Raw genomic sequence first — 17,394 nt, 5'->3', positions numbered from 1 at the left:
AGTGAAACTTAGTGAAACAATTTAAGTTTAAGTTTCCATTATTAATCCCCTTGGGGAAATTCAGTTACTGCTAATTAACCCATCCTAGCTGTGATCTGTGTAGCTAGGAGCAGTGAGCTGCCACCTTCCTGCTGTGCCCGGGGACCAACTCCACCTCTTTCCCATTGCCTTGGTTAGGGGCACAAACAGGGGTATAAACTCCAACACGCATGTTTCTCTTGATGGTGGGAGGAAACCGGAGCACCCGGAGAAAACCCACCACAGACACGGGGAGAACATGCACACTCCACACAGAGGACGACCTGGGATGCCCCCCAAGGTTGGACAACCCTGGGGTTCAAACCCGGGACCTTCTTGCTGTGAGGCGACAGTGCTAACCACTGGGCCACCGTGCCGCCAATGCAGATTATATATACTTGAGTATAGCGCTCCATTTTATACCCATATGTGTGTGTACTTCTCTCAGTCTGGTAAACATATGACGTGTCGTGACATACCTTGTCAAGAGGGGTGAATCAAGCTGTTCCATTGACAGCAAACGGCCTTCTCACTCAAAAACGAGTTCTGAAGTCTGCAGCCCGGCCAACAGATGTGTAGGTGCCACTGTCGTCCACTAGGTGGTGCAGCTGGGCTGTCAATTTGAACGGGAAATCCAGTTTGCTTTGGGGTGCTCCCATGTGGGTGTCCTGTAGTTGTAGTTTCTGTTCCTGTCCTGTAGTTCCTGTAGGATTGTATTTTCAAGGGATGGTAGACTTTGCTATCCTTCAGGATATTACACGCACAGACACTTCCCATGTTTGCTCACCTGCTTTCTTAAAAGCAACCAAATAGACATGCGAGCAGTTAACCAGTGTCTGTTTCTCATCATTAGGTGTGTCCTTTGACTTCGCCCCCTGTTGAAAAGCAGAAAAGTAAAGAGTCATCTGTCTGTCTTCAAACTCCCTCTACCTTTGCCTAAGTATACCCTCTGACCCCTCCTCCCCGTGGGAGAAAGTGAGGAGCGGGTCGATTGAGTACTAATCCATTGTCCTTTAATCCGCTTGTTCCGTAAGGATATTTTCTAATCCCACGTGCTGGAGAATGCACAGGGGACACGCAGTAAGACAGGAAGGCTCCTTTTTTGTGGAAGTAGTGGGATTTGTCTTCTTTGTTTGTTTATTTTTGGTCTTTTTTGTTTGTTTGTTTTTGCAAAAGGCAAGAAAAGTGAATTAAAAAAAAAAAGAAAAACCTCCCCAGGACTCTCCAAGGGGTTAGAATTAATCCCTTTCCTTCTGAATTGTACAGTATCTGACATCGTTACCTGAGGCTCGCCAAATCCATGTTTACTGGTGTCACACCCTCCCTCATCCTCTGCTAAGCTGTGGTCAGATGTTCCTGGAGCACTAATCCGTCCACCTTGTCCCTGCAGACCGCTGGACAGCAGCATGTCACACACAGTCTGTCCCACTAGGGCTCGGACAGGAAGTCACACTAACCTGTCTGTCTCTCACTTTCTCTTTCTTTTACTATCTGTCCTTTCTTTGTCTGTGTCTATTTGTCTATCCATTTTTTGTCTGTCACTCCCTCTATTCATCTGCGTTCTTTTTTCATCTGTTCCTTCTTTGTTTCTCTCTGCGTCTGTCTGTCTACCCTTTTTATCTGCCTCTCCCTTCTTTCATTCGTTATTTCTTTCTTTGTCTGTGTCCATCTGTCTGTCACTCTCTCTATTCATCTGTGTTCTTTCTATCTTTTTCTCTTTATTCTTTTCCTCTATTCCTTGTTTCTTTGTCTGCATCTGTCTAAATCCTTTTTTTTATCTACCTCTCCCTTGTTTTCTTTCTTTCTTTTTTTATGTGTTCATCTGTCTATCCATCTTTTTGTCTGTCACGCCTCTATTCAGCTGTGTTCTTTCTTTATTTCTTTCTATCTCCCCCCCCCCTCAGTTTTCCTCCAGACCAATGTGTCCGTGGCCTTCACAGAGTGTCTTCATTATGTATATTTTTACCTTTGAGTATCAGTTTTAACTCTTCTTGTCAGTAGCAGCGTTTCTATTGTATGTAGAACATTTGCTAATGCTTGAAGACCAGATGAATCAATTCATCCCATCAAAAAGCAATTAAATTATTTTAATACTGCAAGAATTTGACCCTATAGCCCAGCTGTACCATCCAGATGTTACACCATCTAATCTTGGCTGTTTTTTAATCCATTTGTTTTGGGTTTCTTTGATAGTTTTGAACCGTGGCTTCTAGAGACCCTTACCGGCTCATCAGCTTTTCCTTTGAGGCTAAAGTCATTTTAATCGCTTTGAAGGAAGTCACGGATAATATAAAACCAGTGTAGGTTTCACTACTGAGTTACCTTAGTGGTGGGCACCCTGCCTTAAAGGGCCAAGACTGTACAGGTTGAGAGAGAGAGAGAGAGAGAGAGAGAGAGAGAGAGAGAGAGAGAGAGAGAGAGAGAGGAGAGAGGAGAGAGAGAGAGAGAGAGAGAGAGAGAGAGAGAGAGAGAGAGAGAGAGAGAGAGAGAGAGAGAGAGAGAGAGAGAGAGAGAGAGAGAGAGAGAGAGAGAGAGAGAGAGAGAGAGAGAGAGAGAGAGAGAGAGAGAGAGGAGAGAGAGAGAGAGAGAGGAGAGAGAGAGAGAGAGAGAGAGAGAGAGAGAGAGAGAGAGAGAGAGATCTTGACCTTTAACCAAATTTTTTAATTGGCCAATTTTTCATTTACATTACAAAAACAGTAGAATTAACAGATACTAATATACACACTGAACAACAAAAGAAACAGAAACAAAGACCATACAGACCTTGCCTTTTTCAGAAATTAAGAACAAGTAATTGGTTTTCTACGGTGCACAGACATCTCTATGTCCCCAAACAGAAACAAATTCTTCCAAGTTTGAGATCATTTCGAAATATGTGAACTCAGTTTTCAGCCGAGCAGCCACTAGACCCCTGAACATGAGTGTAGCATCTGTGGACCCTGTGCCTTTCATTTTGTTTCTTCTACTAAGCCAAATGCTCATTTTGCCTGACCTATTAGAAAATTAACCAAGGTGACACATCTGCACTGTGTTGCCATGTAACTAGGACCAAAAACAAACAGGCTGTCTTCGAAAACCTCTCCTCAACCTCTGAGCCACTGCTTGCAGCATAGAGAAAAAGAGGTCTCAATCTGGGACAGCTGAGCCATAAGTGGTGTAGAGTTTCTTCATCATTACAGAAACAACAGCAACTCCTGCTCTAGGATCTATATGTGTCACATGTCCTTCATAGCCACAGCCCATGAACTACCCTCCACTGTAGATCCAGTGCGTTTCTATATGGGGGGGTTTGTATAGGGACCTCCAGCTGCCTTTGGGAGATGAACCTGGTGTAAACACACTCAACCACCTCGTCTCCTGTACGCCAGCTAGTGAGGTTCTGTTGAGAACCTTTACAGTGACAGCATACAAGGCCTTCTTTGATGTTCTTGAGAAGTCCTGTAGTTCTAGTGTTTTAAAAGACAGAATGGCCCCGTTCACTTTCTCCTGCTCCTCCATTGCAGCACTGATGGACAAAGATGGAAAACAGGCCGCATAACTGGCTGATCCTCTACACACTCTGCTCCTAGTGCTTCTCTAAAGAAACCAGGAAGTGCACTGATCACGTCCTCCAACAGCTTGTCAATTAGACGAAGAGATTTAAAACCAGTCTCTTGGCTTAAAATGGCAGCCGTTTTCCACTATCTTCCAGATCTGAGACACGCTATCTTAGTAAGTCCAGCTCTTGCAAGGGATCTCCGTACACCGACGGAGCTGAGCATCCTGCAGTGTATTAGCGGGTTATAGAACAGGGGTTCTTCCCCTACACTGCCATAGATCTGGGAGCAGTCTCTCTTGGTGTTTAATACTGTTCCCCAAGCTCGGAAGACAGCCCGATCAAAAGGTGTTATAGTGAACTTCATTCCAGCTAGTTCCAGAAGGAAGAAGTGAAGAAATTCAGGTTCATAATCCTACCAAGCAATACAGATGCTATCTCACTCTAAAGCTGTTGTTTATGATATAATAGTTGCTACACAGTTTGAAGGCAAAAAGATGTGATACAGCTGCAGAGGTCAATTAGGCCCTGGCCACCTTCTAACACTGGGAGGAACAATACAGCACATTTGGTCCAGTGAAAGCCTCCCCAGAAGAAGTTCACCAGCCTCTTCTGTACTTCTCTTATGAGCGTGTCCAGAGGTTCTACAACTGTAAACCGGTGCCAGAACATGGAGGCAATCAAGTTATTAACAATCAAGACTCTCCTCCTATAGGACAACTGAGGCTGGATCCAAGTCCATCTAGACAGTCGGGCACTGATCTTTTCAACTAAACCCTCCCAGTTTTTGCTTGGAAAGTGGTCATTGCCCAGAAAGACACCTACGCGTTTAATCCCTTCTGTGTTCCACTCCCCCAGTAATAAACCCTTAGATTTTGACCAACTGACTTTTGCAGAAGAAGCTTGTTCTTATATGGCCAATTTCTGCTTGAGAATTTTAACATCATTTGACCCATTATGAAAACCGTGACATCATCAGCGTATGCTGACAAACTAACTGAATTAGTGATGTTCTATGAAAAGGTTAACCCTTAGAGACCCTGCCTGAGCTGAATTAAAAGAGGCTCGATGGCCAGGAATGGCCAGGAATCCAGAATACAGCATTCCACATAAGGGACACCCATATCTTATACCTCTCTGAACAGAGACAAGTCGGCTGAGTCTCCCACCTACCTTTAACAGAACGCTGGCTCCAGAATACACTAACTTGGTCCATCAAATAAGTTTTTCTCCAAAACCAAAACCTTCAAGTGTTTTGAATAAAAAAAACCAATCAATCCTATCAAAACTCTTCTCTTGATCTATAGAAAGAAGACCAGTGTCCAGCTCCTGGAGCTTAGATATATCAATAATGTCCCATACCAAAAGCAGGTTATCCTTGATTGAACGGTCAGGAACACAGTACATCTGGCTATAGTGTACAACAGTATCCATACACACTTTGAGTCTATTTGAAAGACATTTTGCAATTATGTTATAGTCTGTACATAACAGTGAAACTGGTCTCCAGTTTTTACATCCTGTGATCCTTGATCCCACCCTCTCCCTTGAGCCACATATCTGCCAAATGGTCAAATCCTCCTTCTACCACCTTCGCAACATTGCAAAAATAAGATCCTCTCTCACACGCTCTGCTGCTGAGATACTGATCCATGCTTTCATCTCCTCCCGCCTTGATTACTGCAACTCACTCCTCTGTGGCATCAGCGCTAACTCTATCAAGAGACTCCAATTGGTCCAGAACGCATCAGCCCGACTTTTAACTTTCACCAAATCCTGGCACCACATCACCCTAGTCCTAAAAGACCTCCACTGGCTACCCATCTCCCACCGGATCAATTACAAACTCCTGGTTCTTACTTATAAAGCCCTTCACAAACTGGCTCCCCCATACCTCACCGATCTCCTCTCCCCCTACCAACCCTCTCGGTCCCCCAGATCCACCTCAGCCTCCCTTCTCTCTACCCCCAGGTCCAACCTCCGCGGCTTTGGTGACCGAGCCTTCTCCAGAGCAGCTCCAAGGCTCTGGAACTCACTTCCCCAAATCATTAGAGACTCAGAATCCCTCCCACTCTTCCAATCCCGTCTCAAGACATACCTTTTCTCCATTGCCTTCTCGTGCCCCCCCCCCCATCCGCTCATACACCCCTGGTCTGGGGCAGGCTTGGGACGGAGCACTTGACCTGCATCTGTGATTTATGTGATTTATGTTTGTTTTTCCTTTCCCTTTATATCTGTCCAAGTCGGAGAGTACTGCTGGCGTCGTCTGTGGTTGCCGCTTCTCCCTCTTGTAGCCCCCCTTCCCATCCACCCCTGTATGTCTGTGTTATGTTCATCTGTCGTTGTTTCACTCCATTTATTGTAAAGCGACTTTGAGTACTAGAAAAGCACTATATAAGATTGATTTATTATTATTATTATTTATTATTACATGAACGCCTGTCTCCATGGGGAGTTAACATGCTGTAGTCTAGCATCTTGACAACCCAGATGAACTGCTCTGAACCCACAAGCAAACTTTCCATAAAAACTCAGTTCTCTTTCAAGGAGCTTGTTCGGAATAAATGGAGATACGCCTGACACGGTAATACGTGTCGATGGCACAATTAATGGCAAGATGGCAAGAAATAGATTGTCTCGCACCAGGCCTTTCTCAACCAACACGTGGACCAAATGCTCCTCTCGGACAAAAGCCACCATGGCTTTATTCGTCCGACACACATATGTGATATTCTCATGGCCGACCTGTTCTCCTACAGCCAGGAGAACCTGTTCCACAGTGTACCGCAAGTCAGCCACGACTCTAACCCCATGTCTAATAGACAGGGGAGGCGAACCCTCACCAGGAAGGGACGCCATACTGTACAACGCCAAAACTCCGACCAGCTACTCCAGTCACTCTTCAAAACCAACAACAAAGTAAGACTAAACTCCTCTTACCTTAACATGTAGAGAAAAGTGAAAAGCAGTAGAAAAACAGTGAATTATCCCCCCAAAAAGACCTCACACTCATTCAACACCCTCACTCATGTTCACACACCCAACCTCCCAGCATGCAGTGCAGTGCAGAGAGAGAGAGAGAGAGAGAGAGAGAGAGAGAGAGAGAGAGAGAGAGAGAGAGAGAGAGAGAGAGAGCTCTACTTTGTTACATTCAAAACACCAAACTAAATGGACCCACACCAGCTGGTTCAGGTCGATGTTATTGTTTTTGATGTGCTGTGTGAACTTTATTGAAACATTCCTGGTTCTTCAGTGCACTTTGCCCTAAGGACCGTTTGGACACGGGTGTGTGCTGCAGACCACTGGGTTAATCTCCCAGAGCTCTGAAAGTCAGTAATGCTGAATCAGATTATCAGATAGTACATGCGGAATTGGAAGACATCCAAGGGGGGACATTTGGCCACCTAGATGAAATGGCATTTGTCCCGCTAACCTCAGGGCTCAATTCCTTTCATCTGCTCCAGGGGGGAGACCTAATAAAAGGAAAAGGAACAAGAGGTCACAAGTACATCTGAATGTAACTTGAATATTATGTGATTGATCCTTCATGAGCCTGACTGTACCAAATCCAGGACACACACACACACATACACACAAAGCAGGCAAACATGGACAATGCAGATTTTTTGAAGTATGGACAATACTGCTGACTTGGCCTTTTTAAGTGGGATAGGGAAACAGAAGAAAAATATAATAAATCAAACTTAAATCCTCTTTTGTTGGCATTTAATCCGATGTGCGCTTGGTTGTGCACATAAGCACGTGTATGAGTTCTTGTGTATGTGCTTATTTGTTTTGTTTTGTTTTTTTTGTGTCTTGAATGTGTGTATATGCATGTGTGTGTTTTCCTCCAGGATTATGATTCACATCTGTCGTCCACATCACAGTATCCTGTTCGAAAGCGGTGACAGTTACAAATTTCTGCTTTTATAGTCTAGGTAGGGAAGGGCAGCAGTCTGATAGGAGTTTTAGAATAGCTGTTAAAATCTTTAAAAAGGAACAATTTCTATTAATGCACCTGCCCGCAGTCCTGACAAAGGTTTCCCAGAGTCCCAACGTACCCGTCAGCTCAATGAAGTGACATTACCGATCAGGCTAATATTAACTCTGCGATGCAAAATAATGATCAATTGTAAGGAACGGCTACATACAGGTTATAGCAAGGTTGTGAGGCGTAGTCATAAAGGTAATTTACAGTACCACCTACCTTACGATGTAAATCAGAGGAAAGTGTATAGACTTGTGAAATTAGAAACAGTCACATGCACCAGTGGAATAGTAATTCCTGCTATTTGCTCAAGTGTTAAGTGACCATTTTCTACCCATCGTCGACCCCAACGTGTGATTTTCAGAGTGTGTGAGGAAACCTCAACTCTGGACATGCAAAAAAACCCGAAGAAGACGATATAGTTTGTTCTCAGTCTAGAGTCATGCATCATACAGCAAAGCGCCACACACCTTGTGTGGTTAAAACTGCTGCAGCTACAGTGTCATGGCTGCTGATCAAATCGGGATGAATGAGCATGACCGAAAAGCTTGTGAATGAACACAGAGACAAGTATTAACACGGACACGTGCATGTACTGTATGCATTCGCTTGCGTGCGCGTGCATGCCCACATACCCACACACACACTCATGCAGATGAATGGGGCCAGATGGTGTAATCCTTCAGTTTTCCCAGAGTTTTATGTATTTTTCCCCCCCTATGTTAGGATTATGCATTTGTCCAATCGGATTTCTGCTCTCTCTACAGTGATGATGTGAGGTGAGTGACAGGCGGGTTGGGAAGTGAGGCGGGCAGCAGGCATACAGTACATCGGTGTGTAAACATACTAGGTCGTCAGTAGCGCTCCATGCTGTCAAATTGCTCTGCGTGACATTTCTAGTGCCAGCTGACCATCGTCCACCAGGTAAGAGATGAGCCGCTTGATCATGAAGGGAAAAAAATAGAATAAAAAGCCTCACATCCGAGTAGCTGATTAGCATCTGCGTTTAATCCACCGGGATGTAATTTAATCATCGAATATCATCATAATTATCATAGCCATCACCAGAATTGTCAGAAATTCACGAGTAATTTTGTGACGATAACATGAAACATGGCATGCTGGAGACTTTGGCCAAAACTGCTACTGACTGATGTCCCTCATTAACCAGTGATGTGACAGTTGTACTACAGTTTGTGGACTATTTTAATAGCTGAGGTACAGTAGATGGCTTTTGCAAACACACAGGAAACATTTTGAAAGTGTTGGTGCTGGTGAAGTGGTGGTGTTGGTGCTGGTGGTGGTGGTGCTCTTGAAAGTCCACGCTCCAGTCACGTTTCAGCGTTTTCAGTTTAATGGTTTTGGTTGAATTATTGTCTTTTAATTCAGAATTTCCCTAGGTGTGAATGTGTGTGTGTGTGTGTGTGTGTGGTGGTGGTGGTGGGGGGGGGGGGTCTGTGATGACTTGGTGGCCTGTCCAGGGTGTCTCCCGCCTGCAGCTCAATGACTGCTGGGATAGGCTCCAGCATCCCCACGACGCTGAGAGCAGGATAAGTGGTTTGGATGGATGGATGATGCTGGTGACGGTACCTGGAATATTTGGCTATCCGTATTATCGTTGAATATACAGAATGTGTCATAGATCATCTAAGATAAATTTACTTAAATGATGTTTCATTAATAGTATTTGCATGGTGGAAATTGATAGCTGATAAAAGTTGTTCGGAAAAAAACATTTGATACCTACATTGTTGCTCCAAATCAGTCCTATGCAAGATAAAGTGAAATTAGTTCATACACACACAGGTGTACACACACACACACACACACACACATACACAGAGCCAATAAAAGAGCTTCTCTTTCTTCTTTTTTTTGGCTTGGTAATACCAGCTGTCAACTGGAGCATCTTAATTCCCCAATGTCTCAAGTGAGCTGGTATGTTTGCTGTGCGTATGTGCGCGCGCATGTCTGTGTGCACATGTAAATGCATTTATGTACCTGCACTTGATAAAAATCTCACTCGAGGTTGATGGGGGAAATCCCTGGTCATCCAGCAAGACAGCAGCTTGTGCTCTCAGCCAGCCAACCCAACGGTTCTCTCAAGGCCCTTTAGGCCGTGTCAAAACGCCACGGCCGCTCCTAGTCACACGTAGTCTGATTTCATGGTTACCCAGCTCGTTTAACACTTATGTGGCAGATTAGTGTGAGTAGCAGGTCTTGTGAGAAGCTGCGTGTGAGAGATGTGCATTTTATGGTGAGCATGAACATGTGTCGGTTTCCCTGTCCTGGGTTCACTCACATGTTTGTGCTTTCATTTCTATATGCAATTAGTGTGTGTCAATGTGCGTGTGGAGAACATCCACGTCGTTGCGATTACAACTACGTGCAGACTTGTTGTGCGTGTATGGAAAAGACCACTCTGATCGCCCTGTCTCCATGTGTCTGCCTCCCCCTCCAACCCCAGGTCATTGCTTCCTGTGTTTGGTGGACGTGGTGCCGGTGAAGAACGAAGATGGCGTGGTGATCATGTTTATCCTCAACTTCGAAGTCATGTCAGAAGACAGACTGAGAGATCCAAACCAGGAGCTCAACCATCGCCTGCCCACCTGGCTTGTCACTGGTAGATGTGGTCTTTGTCTCAACTATGATCTCACTAATTAAAAAAGACACTTGCTCAGTTATTGTGACTGGTGGCTGCTAAAAATAAGCTTTGTGAAAAACGGGATATCTCACAGGCGCTCAGGTGCCGAGTTTTGCATCTTATCACTGGTTGCTTTTAATGCTGCTAATCTACAAGTTGAGGGTCATTGCGTTGTTACTCTCAGTGTAAGTTCTGAAATATGAAGTGCAAATGTAATAGCGGGTCCTCTTTGTTTGGCACAGATGGTCACATGGCAAACCTGCAAGATTTTCCAACCCGTTTTGCCACAGTAGATGCTGACTGTAAGCTGGTCAGGATGATGCACGTCTGCAGCCTTGCCACAGCAGACGTAGTTTAATTTTATGATTTTAGTCTCAAACACCTTGTTTAGCGTATCTGCAAGAGACAAAGCCAGAGACAAAGAATTAGTTATAACAATGTGCACAAAAGAAGGCACACTGTTGTCTTTTTGACTTGCACCTCCTTTTCTGCCTTTTTTAAATTCCCCTTAATTTACAGATTTTCTTTTCTGAAATGGATTTTGTGATTACGATCAGTAAGGGATAATAACTGTTTCACCTAAATTCTTCTGGTCAGCCTGTTTTGTAGAAAGATTCTAGTGTGGTAGAAGTACTTTAGTTATCATATCATGCATGTCTTTTTCTTTTCTTTTTTATGTATTTACACCATGCGTCAGCAGTCTGAATTGAACCTAAGACTTGTGATGAACGCGAGTACATCATGACAAGTGTTCCCTCCTGTCCAATGTTTGTGTTACAGGTGCAACTTGTGCTTGCGCCTTGTGGTTTTGCCATTCTTACCAGGCTTTCCACTGGTATTGAATTAAAAAAAAGAAAGAAGATCTCAACTCAAGATGCAAATGTATTTTTGTTTCTCTCTCCACCCATCCTTTCTTCTGTCCCTCTATTGCAGGTCGTCCGCGAGGCTTCAAGCTGCGCCTGCCCCTGCTGCGCTCGCTTTCCAACAGCAAGATCTCTCTGGACGACGCCGAGGCGGGCCACGTTCCAACCGCTACACCCCTGCCGCTGCACCAGGACCGCCCCGGCCACGAGTCCGTGGCCCTGGGGGAGTTCCTGCCCCTGCCCCCCTTACCGCCAGACCAGCAGGAGCAAGTCAGTGGAAACAGGTAGGATTGGTGTGTCTGCTGATAAGGATGCCATCAGAGCAGTTATATTTGCAGATGCTTTGGTGTTGACAAATACATTGGACATGCAACAACTGACTGTTGTAGACTGACGGTTTTACTTTTTGCAAGTACGGTACACAGTTGTTAGCAAGTGCAGCTGCACAAGAGAAATGTTTGAAATCATTTCAAAACAGAACAATCATGATATATACTTAGCACAAAAAGTAAGGAAATTTGTGTTTGTTAGATTATTTCTCTGTTGTAACAATGCTTCTTGGTAATAAATCTTATACCGTTGGAAAACCTGTTTATTTCCCTTTTAAATGGTGCCACATTTGTAAGGAACATGCATTTGTGGGATGAGCAGCAAAGCTGAGTATGTGGGTTGCGCCCATGAAAAATTTGCCAAATCTTCTCTGCCAATGCCAAACAGCTTATTTTGCTGCTGCTATTGACTCTTGTTTTGAGCTTCTGGTACCCCAGGTGCTGACAATCAGGTGCCTGATATAAGATTTATTGCCAAGAAGCGTTGTTACAACAAAGAAATAATCTACCAACACAAATTTCCTTACTTTTTGTGCTAAGTTTAGTTACACTATGTTGGGAGTGGCTAACCATGTGCCATGCTGGTTTTCATTCCAGCCGGACTCCACACCAGGTGATTTCACTGATTAGCAACCCGTCAACCAAAGAAGAAGAACATATCAGACAAATCACCTGGTGTGGAGTCGGGTTGGAATGAAAACCTGCATACACATGGCTCTCCATGGCACATGGTTAGCAGTAGCGGACCGTGCATTTCAGACCTAGGCCTTCGGTGAGACGTCAACTCCTCATAATTACCCAAATACAGCCGTCATATCGCCATGCTACAATATTTTAGTCGCAAAAGTGGTAATCATCACAATCATCACCATCATCAAGTTATTTGACACTTTTCACTTTCACAACAGCGACATCGTGTGGCGACATGGTGTAACGTACAACCTTACTGGAAGTAATCCCGCTGGGCATATTATGCCATCAAGACACTCAACAAACACGTACCAGCCGGGCCGCTGGGCATAAAAACAATCAAACATTAAGCAAATCAACTAACTGTACAAAAAATACAGTTGACTCACCAGTGTTGTCTATTTGAAGACAAAATCCATTCTCCTTTCTTTCTGGATGAACCGGTCGATCACACGGTCATAGAGCACTCCTTTGGCTTTTAAATCCATCAGAATGTCCTTCTCAGTGGCAATGGAGACCAATGCTGTGAGTCGTGTCTGTCCCGTTGTATTCCTGGAGTACGTTCTTATTCTTTTAAGTGCTGAACATGTCCTTTCAGCAGATGCCGTGGAAACCGGGACTGTCACAGCTAAACAAGTGAAATGCCGCACATACGTCTTCCCCGGTTGGGTCAGAGCCGCTAACTGGGGTTGGTCTGCCCATCTCCACAATCCTTTGCTTTTCCCCGAACGATCGTCTTGAAAATAGTGTGACTAATAAATCTGCCACCACATCATTCACGAGTTCTCCTTGAGACATTATTCTCATTCACGGCTAGCTAGCTTAGCTAACTAAATCAAAAACACAAACGCTAGCTAACATTAGCCGCCAACTACCGCGATGCGCTGCGGAACGCAACCACCACGGCTTCAACCTCAGACCTCGGTGCTGCTGCTGATTGGCTGAACAATCGCTCACGTAGGCTGTATGCAGCGGAAGCCCTATGACGCTGGGCAAGCGTAAAAGAATACGCCCATCCGCTACACATAAAAATCTGATTGGTTGAGTAATCTATCAATCCAGTATTACCGCCTAACGTATTTAGATAGCGGAGACCTTCACTCGAGATGCCGAAGGCGCTGGCAGGAGGAGTCAGACCCCTAACCATGTGAGGTGATTGGATGATTTTTTTTTTTTTGGCCGAGAGACTGTAAGCAGAGCCTCCCGAATTCGTATGTGTAGTCGAAATCGAAATGTAATGCAATGTTAACAGATTGATTAGAAGATTGTATTGTATTTATTAAAGTGTTTTCCTTTTTCTGTGGAGTCTTAGGCCTTCGCCTAGAAGGCTTAATGGTTAGCTACCGCTGCACTGTGGATGCAAGCCTCACAGGCTCTTGTTGACTTGATGTTCCTAATCCAGTCTGTAAAGAGCTTCTGCTTCCATGAACAAAAAAATGAAGAAACACAGGGCGTCTGGGTAGCGTAGCGGTCTATTCCGGTGCCTACCAACACGGGGATCTTGGTTCGAATCCCCGTATTGCCTCCGGCTTGGTCGGGCGTCCCTACAGACACAATTGGCCGTGTCTGCATGTGGGAAGCCGGCTCTGGGTATGTGTCCTGGTCGCTGCACTAATGCCTCCTCTGGTCGGTCGGTCCGGGTGCCTGTTCGGGTGTGATCCTCCCACACGCTACGTCATCCTGGCGAAACTCCTCACTGTCAGGTGAAAAGAAACGGCTGGCGACTCCACATGTATCGGAGGAGGCATGTGGTAGTCTGCAGCCCTCCGTGGATTGGCAGAGGGGGTGGAGCAGCGACCAGGAAGGCTCGGAAGAGTGGGGTAATTGGCCGGAAACAATTGGGGAGAAAGGGGGGGGGGTCCACAAAAAAAAAATAATTACAAATTTTTTTAGAAACACCTTGAAACTTGAGTGTTAGAAGAAGCAAAAGTTGGTTTGAACATTTGCCATTGCTGCTCCTGAAATATAGAAAACCTTTCTCTTGATGTTGGATTATCGCATACAGTTAACATCTTGAGACAATGGCTTTGGATGAGTTATTACAACTGATGCTTCTCTATTTGAACCATTGTTTTTCCCCCTTTTGATTTAGCCGACTGTTAGAAATCTGTTTTTCAGAACCCTGTTTTTCTTGCACACCCTTAACTATTCTGTTTATACACATGTTTGATGTTCCATGTGGCACTGTTTTAAAGAGCGGCAAAGCAAAATTTTACGCCAGGACTCCAACACTGGGGTTCAAACCATGAACCCCAGTGTTGCCTCCAGTTTAGCCGGACATCACAGGGAACATAGTCGGTGATGTTCCTGGATGGGGAGCTGGAGTATCAGGTCCCACTACTGCAATTAACAACTAATAAAGGTAGCGGTGCACCTGTGCAGCTGCAGGCGGATCTGAGGGAAATGGCATGAGCTTCCACATGAGTTACGTTCCCCACAGAAACCTGCAGCTGGAAGGTGTGAAGAGATAGTCAGCTGGCTTCAAGACTATCTAAGAACACATGTGGACGTCTGCATCCTTCCAAACAACTATAGGGGTTGAGCAGTGGTGGGAACTGCGAGAAAAAAGTTCTTCATAGATAAAGTTTTAATGTAATTTATTGCTCTGTTCTCCAGAGCGGGTCTGCAGAGTTGGCCTGAAGACCGTCAGGAGGACCAGTGTACCTTACTAGGCTCTGAGCGTGCCATGCCCCCTCCTCCTCCTCCTCCCTGCGCAGCGCCACTGGTGGGTCCCCTTACCCACTCGTCACCCTGTGTGGCGCCCCACCGCCTCAGCCTCAACCCGGACGCCTCCGCCTCCAACTGCTCTCTGTCGCACAGCCGCTCTCGGGAGAGCTTCCACAGCATGCGGCGCGCTTCCTCCGTGGACGAGATCGAGGCCATGAGGCCGGACTGGGACCGCAAGAACCGGAGAGGGAGCGTCCGGCCCTCAAGCAGCAGCACGGGTGAGAGAGAAAGGGGGTGGGGGGTAGAGGGGTTGGAACGTAAGAGGTAAATTGGGAGAAGGGAGGTGAAGGACAGAATGAGTGGGAAAAGGAGAAAAGGAAGGATGGATCTTGAATAGGAGGCGGAAATTTAAGGAGGATGGGGGATTTGAACTACATAAAAATGCACATTTATGTGATGCATGAGTACTTCATCATTATAACTAAAAATAAGGTTATATGGTCAGAGAAATGTAACTTGATGAATTTAGAGATTACATTATGTGAGACAACTGTAACGCTTCAAGTCAAATCAAATGTATCTGTATAACCCTACATCATTTACATCACTGGGGGCTTTACAATCACATTGCTATCACATTATTTTCCCCAGAACAGGTAAATAGAATAAATGACAATGTGTGCTAATACTTTTAGAGACAAATTCAAATTCAACATGTGCATTATGTTCACTCATAATGCTCTGCTTGTGGTTTACCACGTGGGTAGGGATAGATGTGTGGCTAAGCTGGTATTCACAAAAATGAACACTACATGGAGTTTCACATACTTTTTTTTTGCGATTTATGCCAAAATATTTGAACCTGGAGTTACTGGAAGGTGCCATTCCAGAAGTTGACCATTTTTTACTATTTTATTTTATCTGCAGGTGCAGTGAACAACAAGTCCAACATACTGAACTCCACGTCGGATTCAGACCTCATGCGTTATCGCACCATATCCAAGATCCCCCAGATCACCCTCAACTTTGTGGACTTCAAACCCGATCCTCTCATCGCCCTTCCGCCTGGAGAGATGGATATCATAGCTCCCTGTAAACTCATCGACCGAACGCACAACGTCACAGAGAAAGTCACACAGGTAAGTTGACCACGTGGTGTAAATGAGCGCGCAGTGCTGGTGAGAAAAGCTGTTGGTGCAGGTGCATGTGTGTGTGTGCATGTGTATGTATGTGTCAGCATTCTTTGGCTGGTGTTGTGATTCATTATTGCTCTTGTACACTGCTGTACAACATCAATCAGTGGTGTCCCACACAGCTGGAAGTGAAGCAAGTTGACCTCATACTTCACACTGGTGCTAAACCTAGCTTAAGGACATGAGTCGGTTGATCTGATCTCACAGACTATGTACTTGGCAGAAAGATGATCAAGATATGTGTGGACGGATTTAGTTGTGTGTTTGTGCATGTTCATGTTGGCGTCAGTGTGCATTTGTGTGTTCATGTATATTTCTGCACTTTCACAGAGACACATAACTAGGTTAGCATAATTCACTCAAGTCCCGCCATACACGTATCATATCGGTTCGCTGAGAGCTAGCCTGCCTTGGGGTGCTAATGCCTGTGGCGGGAGTTTAATTGAATGAGAATGTGATTGATTGAGCTCAGATGAGCCAGTGACTCAGAGGCGCCTGTTGGTGATCCTGCTCGCAGTGGAATCGTGGGTAATTGAGTTAGGGGAGAGACAGAAAAAGGGCGCATGTTGCAGTGAAGCTGTTTAATTTGCTCACGCTCTTTGTTCCCCTGCTCCAACTCCCACCTCTTCCTCCAGCCAGAGGAGCAGAGTCACTCCTCGTCCTCCCATTCAAACCACGGGATGAAGACTCATTAACAAGTACCTCGTGTTACGCAGTCAACACTTTGACCACTCCAGAAATCCCTTCGACGTGACTCTTACGTAAGGGTCCCGTGCCACCATAACTACAAACCTCGCGCAACGGGAACAGTAGGCTTTTCGCAGATTAAGAGGGGATATGTCAAAGCTAAAACAACATTGTGCAGCTGTTGTCCCTGCTGTACAACAAATACTCGCATGCAGAAAAATGACACATGCCAGGGCGCATTAAAGCAACGCCACCTGTGCTGTTTCAACACATCTGCTTGAAATGCGTTTATCAAGGTAACTGACTTGAGGAGAGGCAGGAGAGGACACCATATGGGACTTGTGGAGAGGAGATGGAAACAAAGCCTGCCTGTTTGAACTGTGCAGTGAAAAGGGATGGGGGGGGCACCAATTAAATTTGGTGAAGATGTAAATGAAGGAAGCTTGGGTTATTAAAGCTGTTTTCGACCATCAGAGTCCGAAAAAAACCTTAATAAGGGCAATGACAGCATGACAAAGTTTGTTTTATGGGGGAAATCTTGTTGACATGAGCACATAAGTTAAGCTGAATGTTTTGCTTTTTTGCTGTTTAATTGGGATGCTCCAGCACAGACTGTTCCTCTCCTTTGTTTCAGGGCTTGCAGAGGTTTAGGTCTGAACAATGTGTATTGGATGACTGGAAGGAAAGAGGACAACTAAACTCTGTTAAGGCACATCATGGCTCTCATATTCTATGATTCAATGTTGAGTGGATACATTTCTTGGATGCTTTTGCTTTCTC

At 45.1% G+C, this 17,394-nt stretch overlaps 1 protein-coding gene across 1 annotated transcript in view; it reads left to right on the top strand.

Moving 5' to 3' along the window:
* Window positions 1-17,394, top strand: part of kcnh2b (potassium voltage-gated channel, subfamily H (eag-related), member 2b) — a 353,732-nt gene that overhangs the window by 171,345 nt on the left and 164,993 nt on the right. Inside the window, exons 3-6 of the mRNA XM_056299819.1 lie at window positions 10,009-10,164; window positions 11,119-11,332; window positions 14,684-15,012; window positions 15,662-15,873. Coding sequence (XP_056155794.1) covers window positions 10,009-10,164; window positions 11,119-11,332; window positions 14,684-15,012; window positions 15,662-15,873 — 911 coding nt within the window. The remainder of the gene's footprint in view (window positions 1-10,008; window positions 10,165-11,118; window positions 11,333-14,683; window positions 15,013-15,661; window positions 15,874-17,394) is intronic.

The sequence above is a fragment of the Lampris incognitus genome, chromosome 19 (assembly GCF_029633865.1).
Source record: "Lampris incognitus isolate fLamInc1 chromosome 19, fLamInc1.hap2, whole genome shotgun sequence".
Classification (NCBI taxonomy): domain Eukaryota; kingdom Metazoa; phylum Chordata; class Actinopteri; order Lampriformes; family Lampridae; genus Lampris; species Lampris incognitus.
Note: the sequence above shows the minus strand (reverse complement) of the source record. Positions and strands in the feature narration are given on the sequence as shown.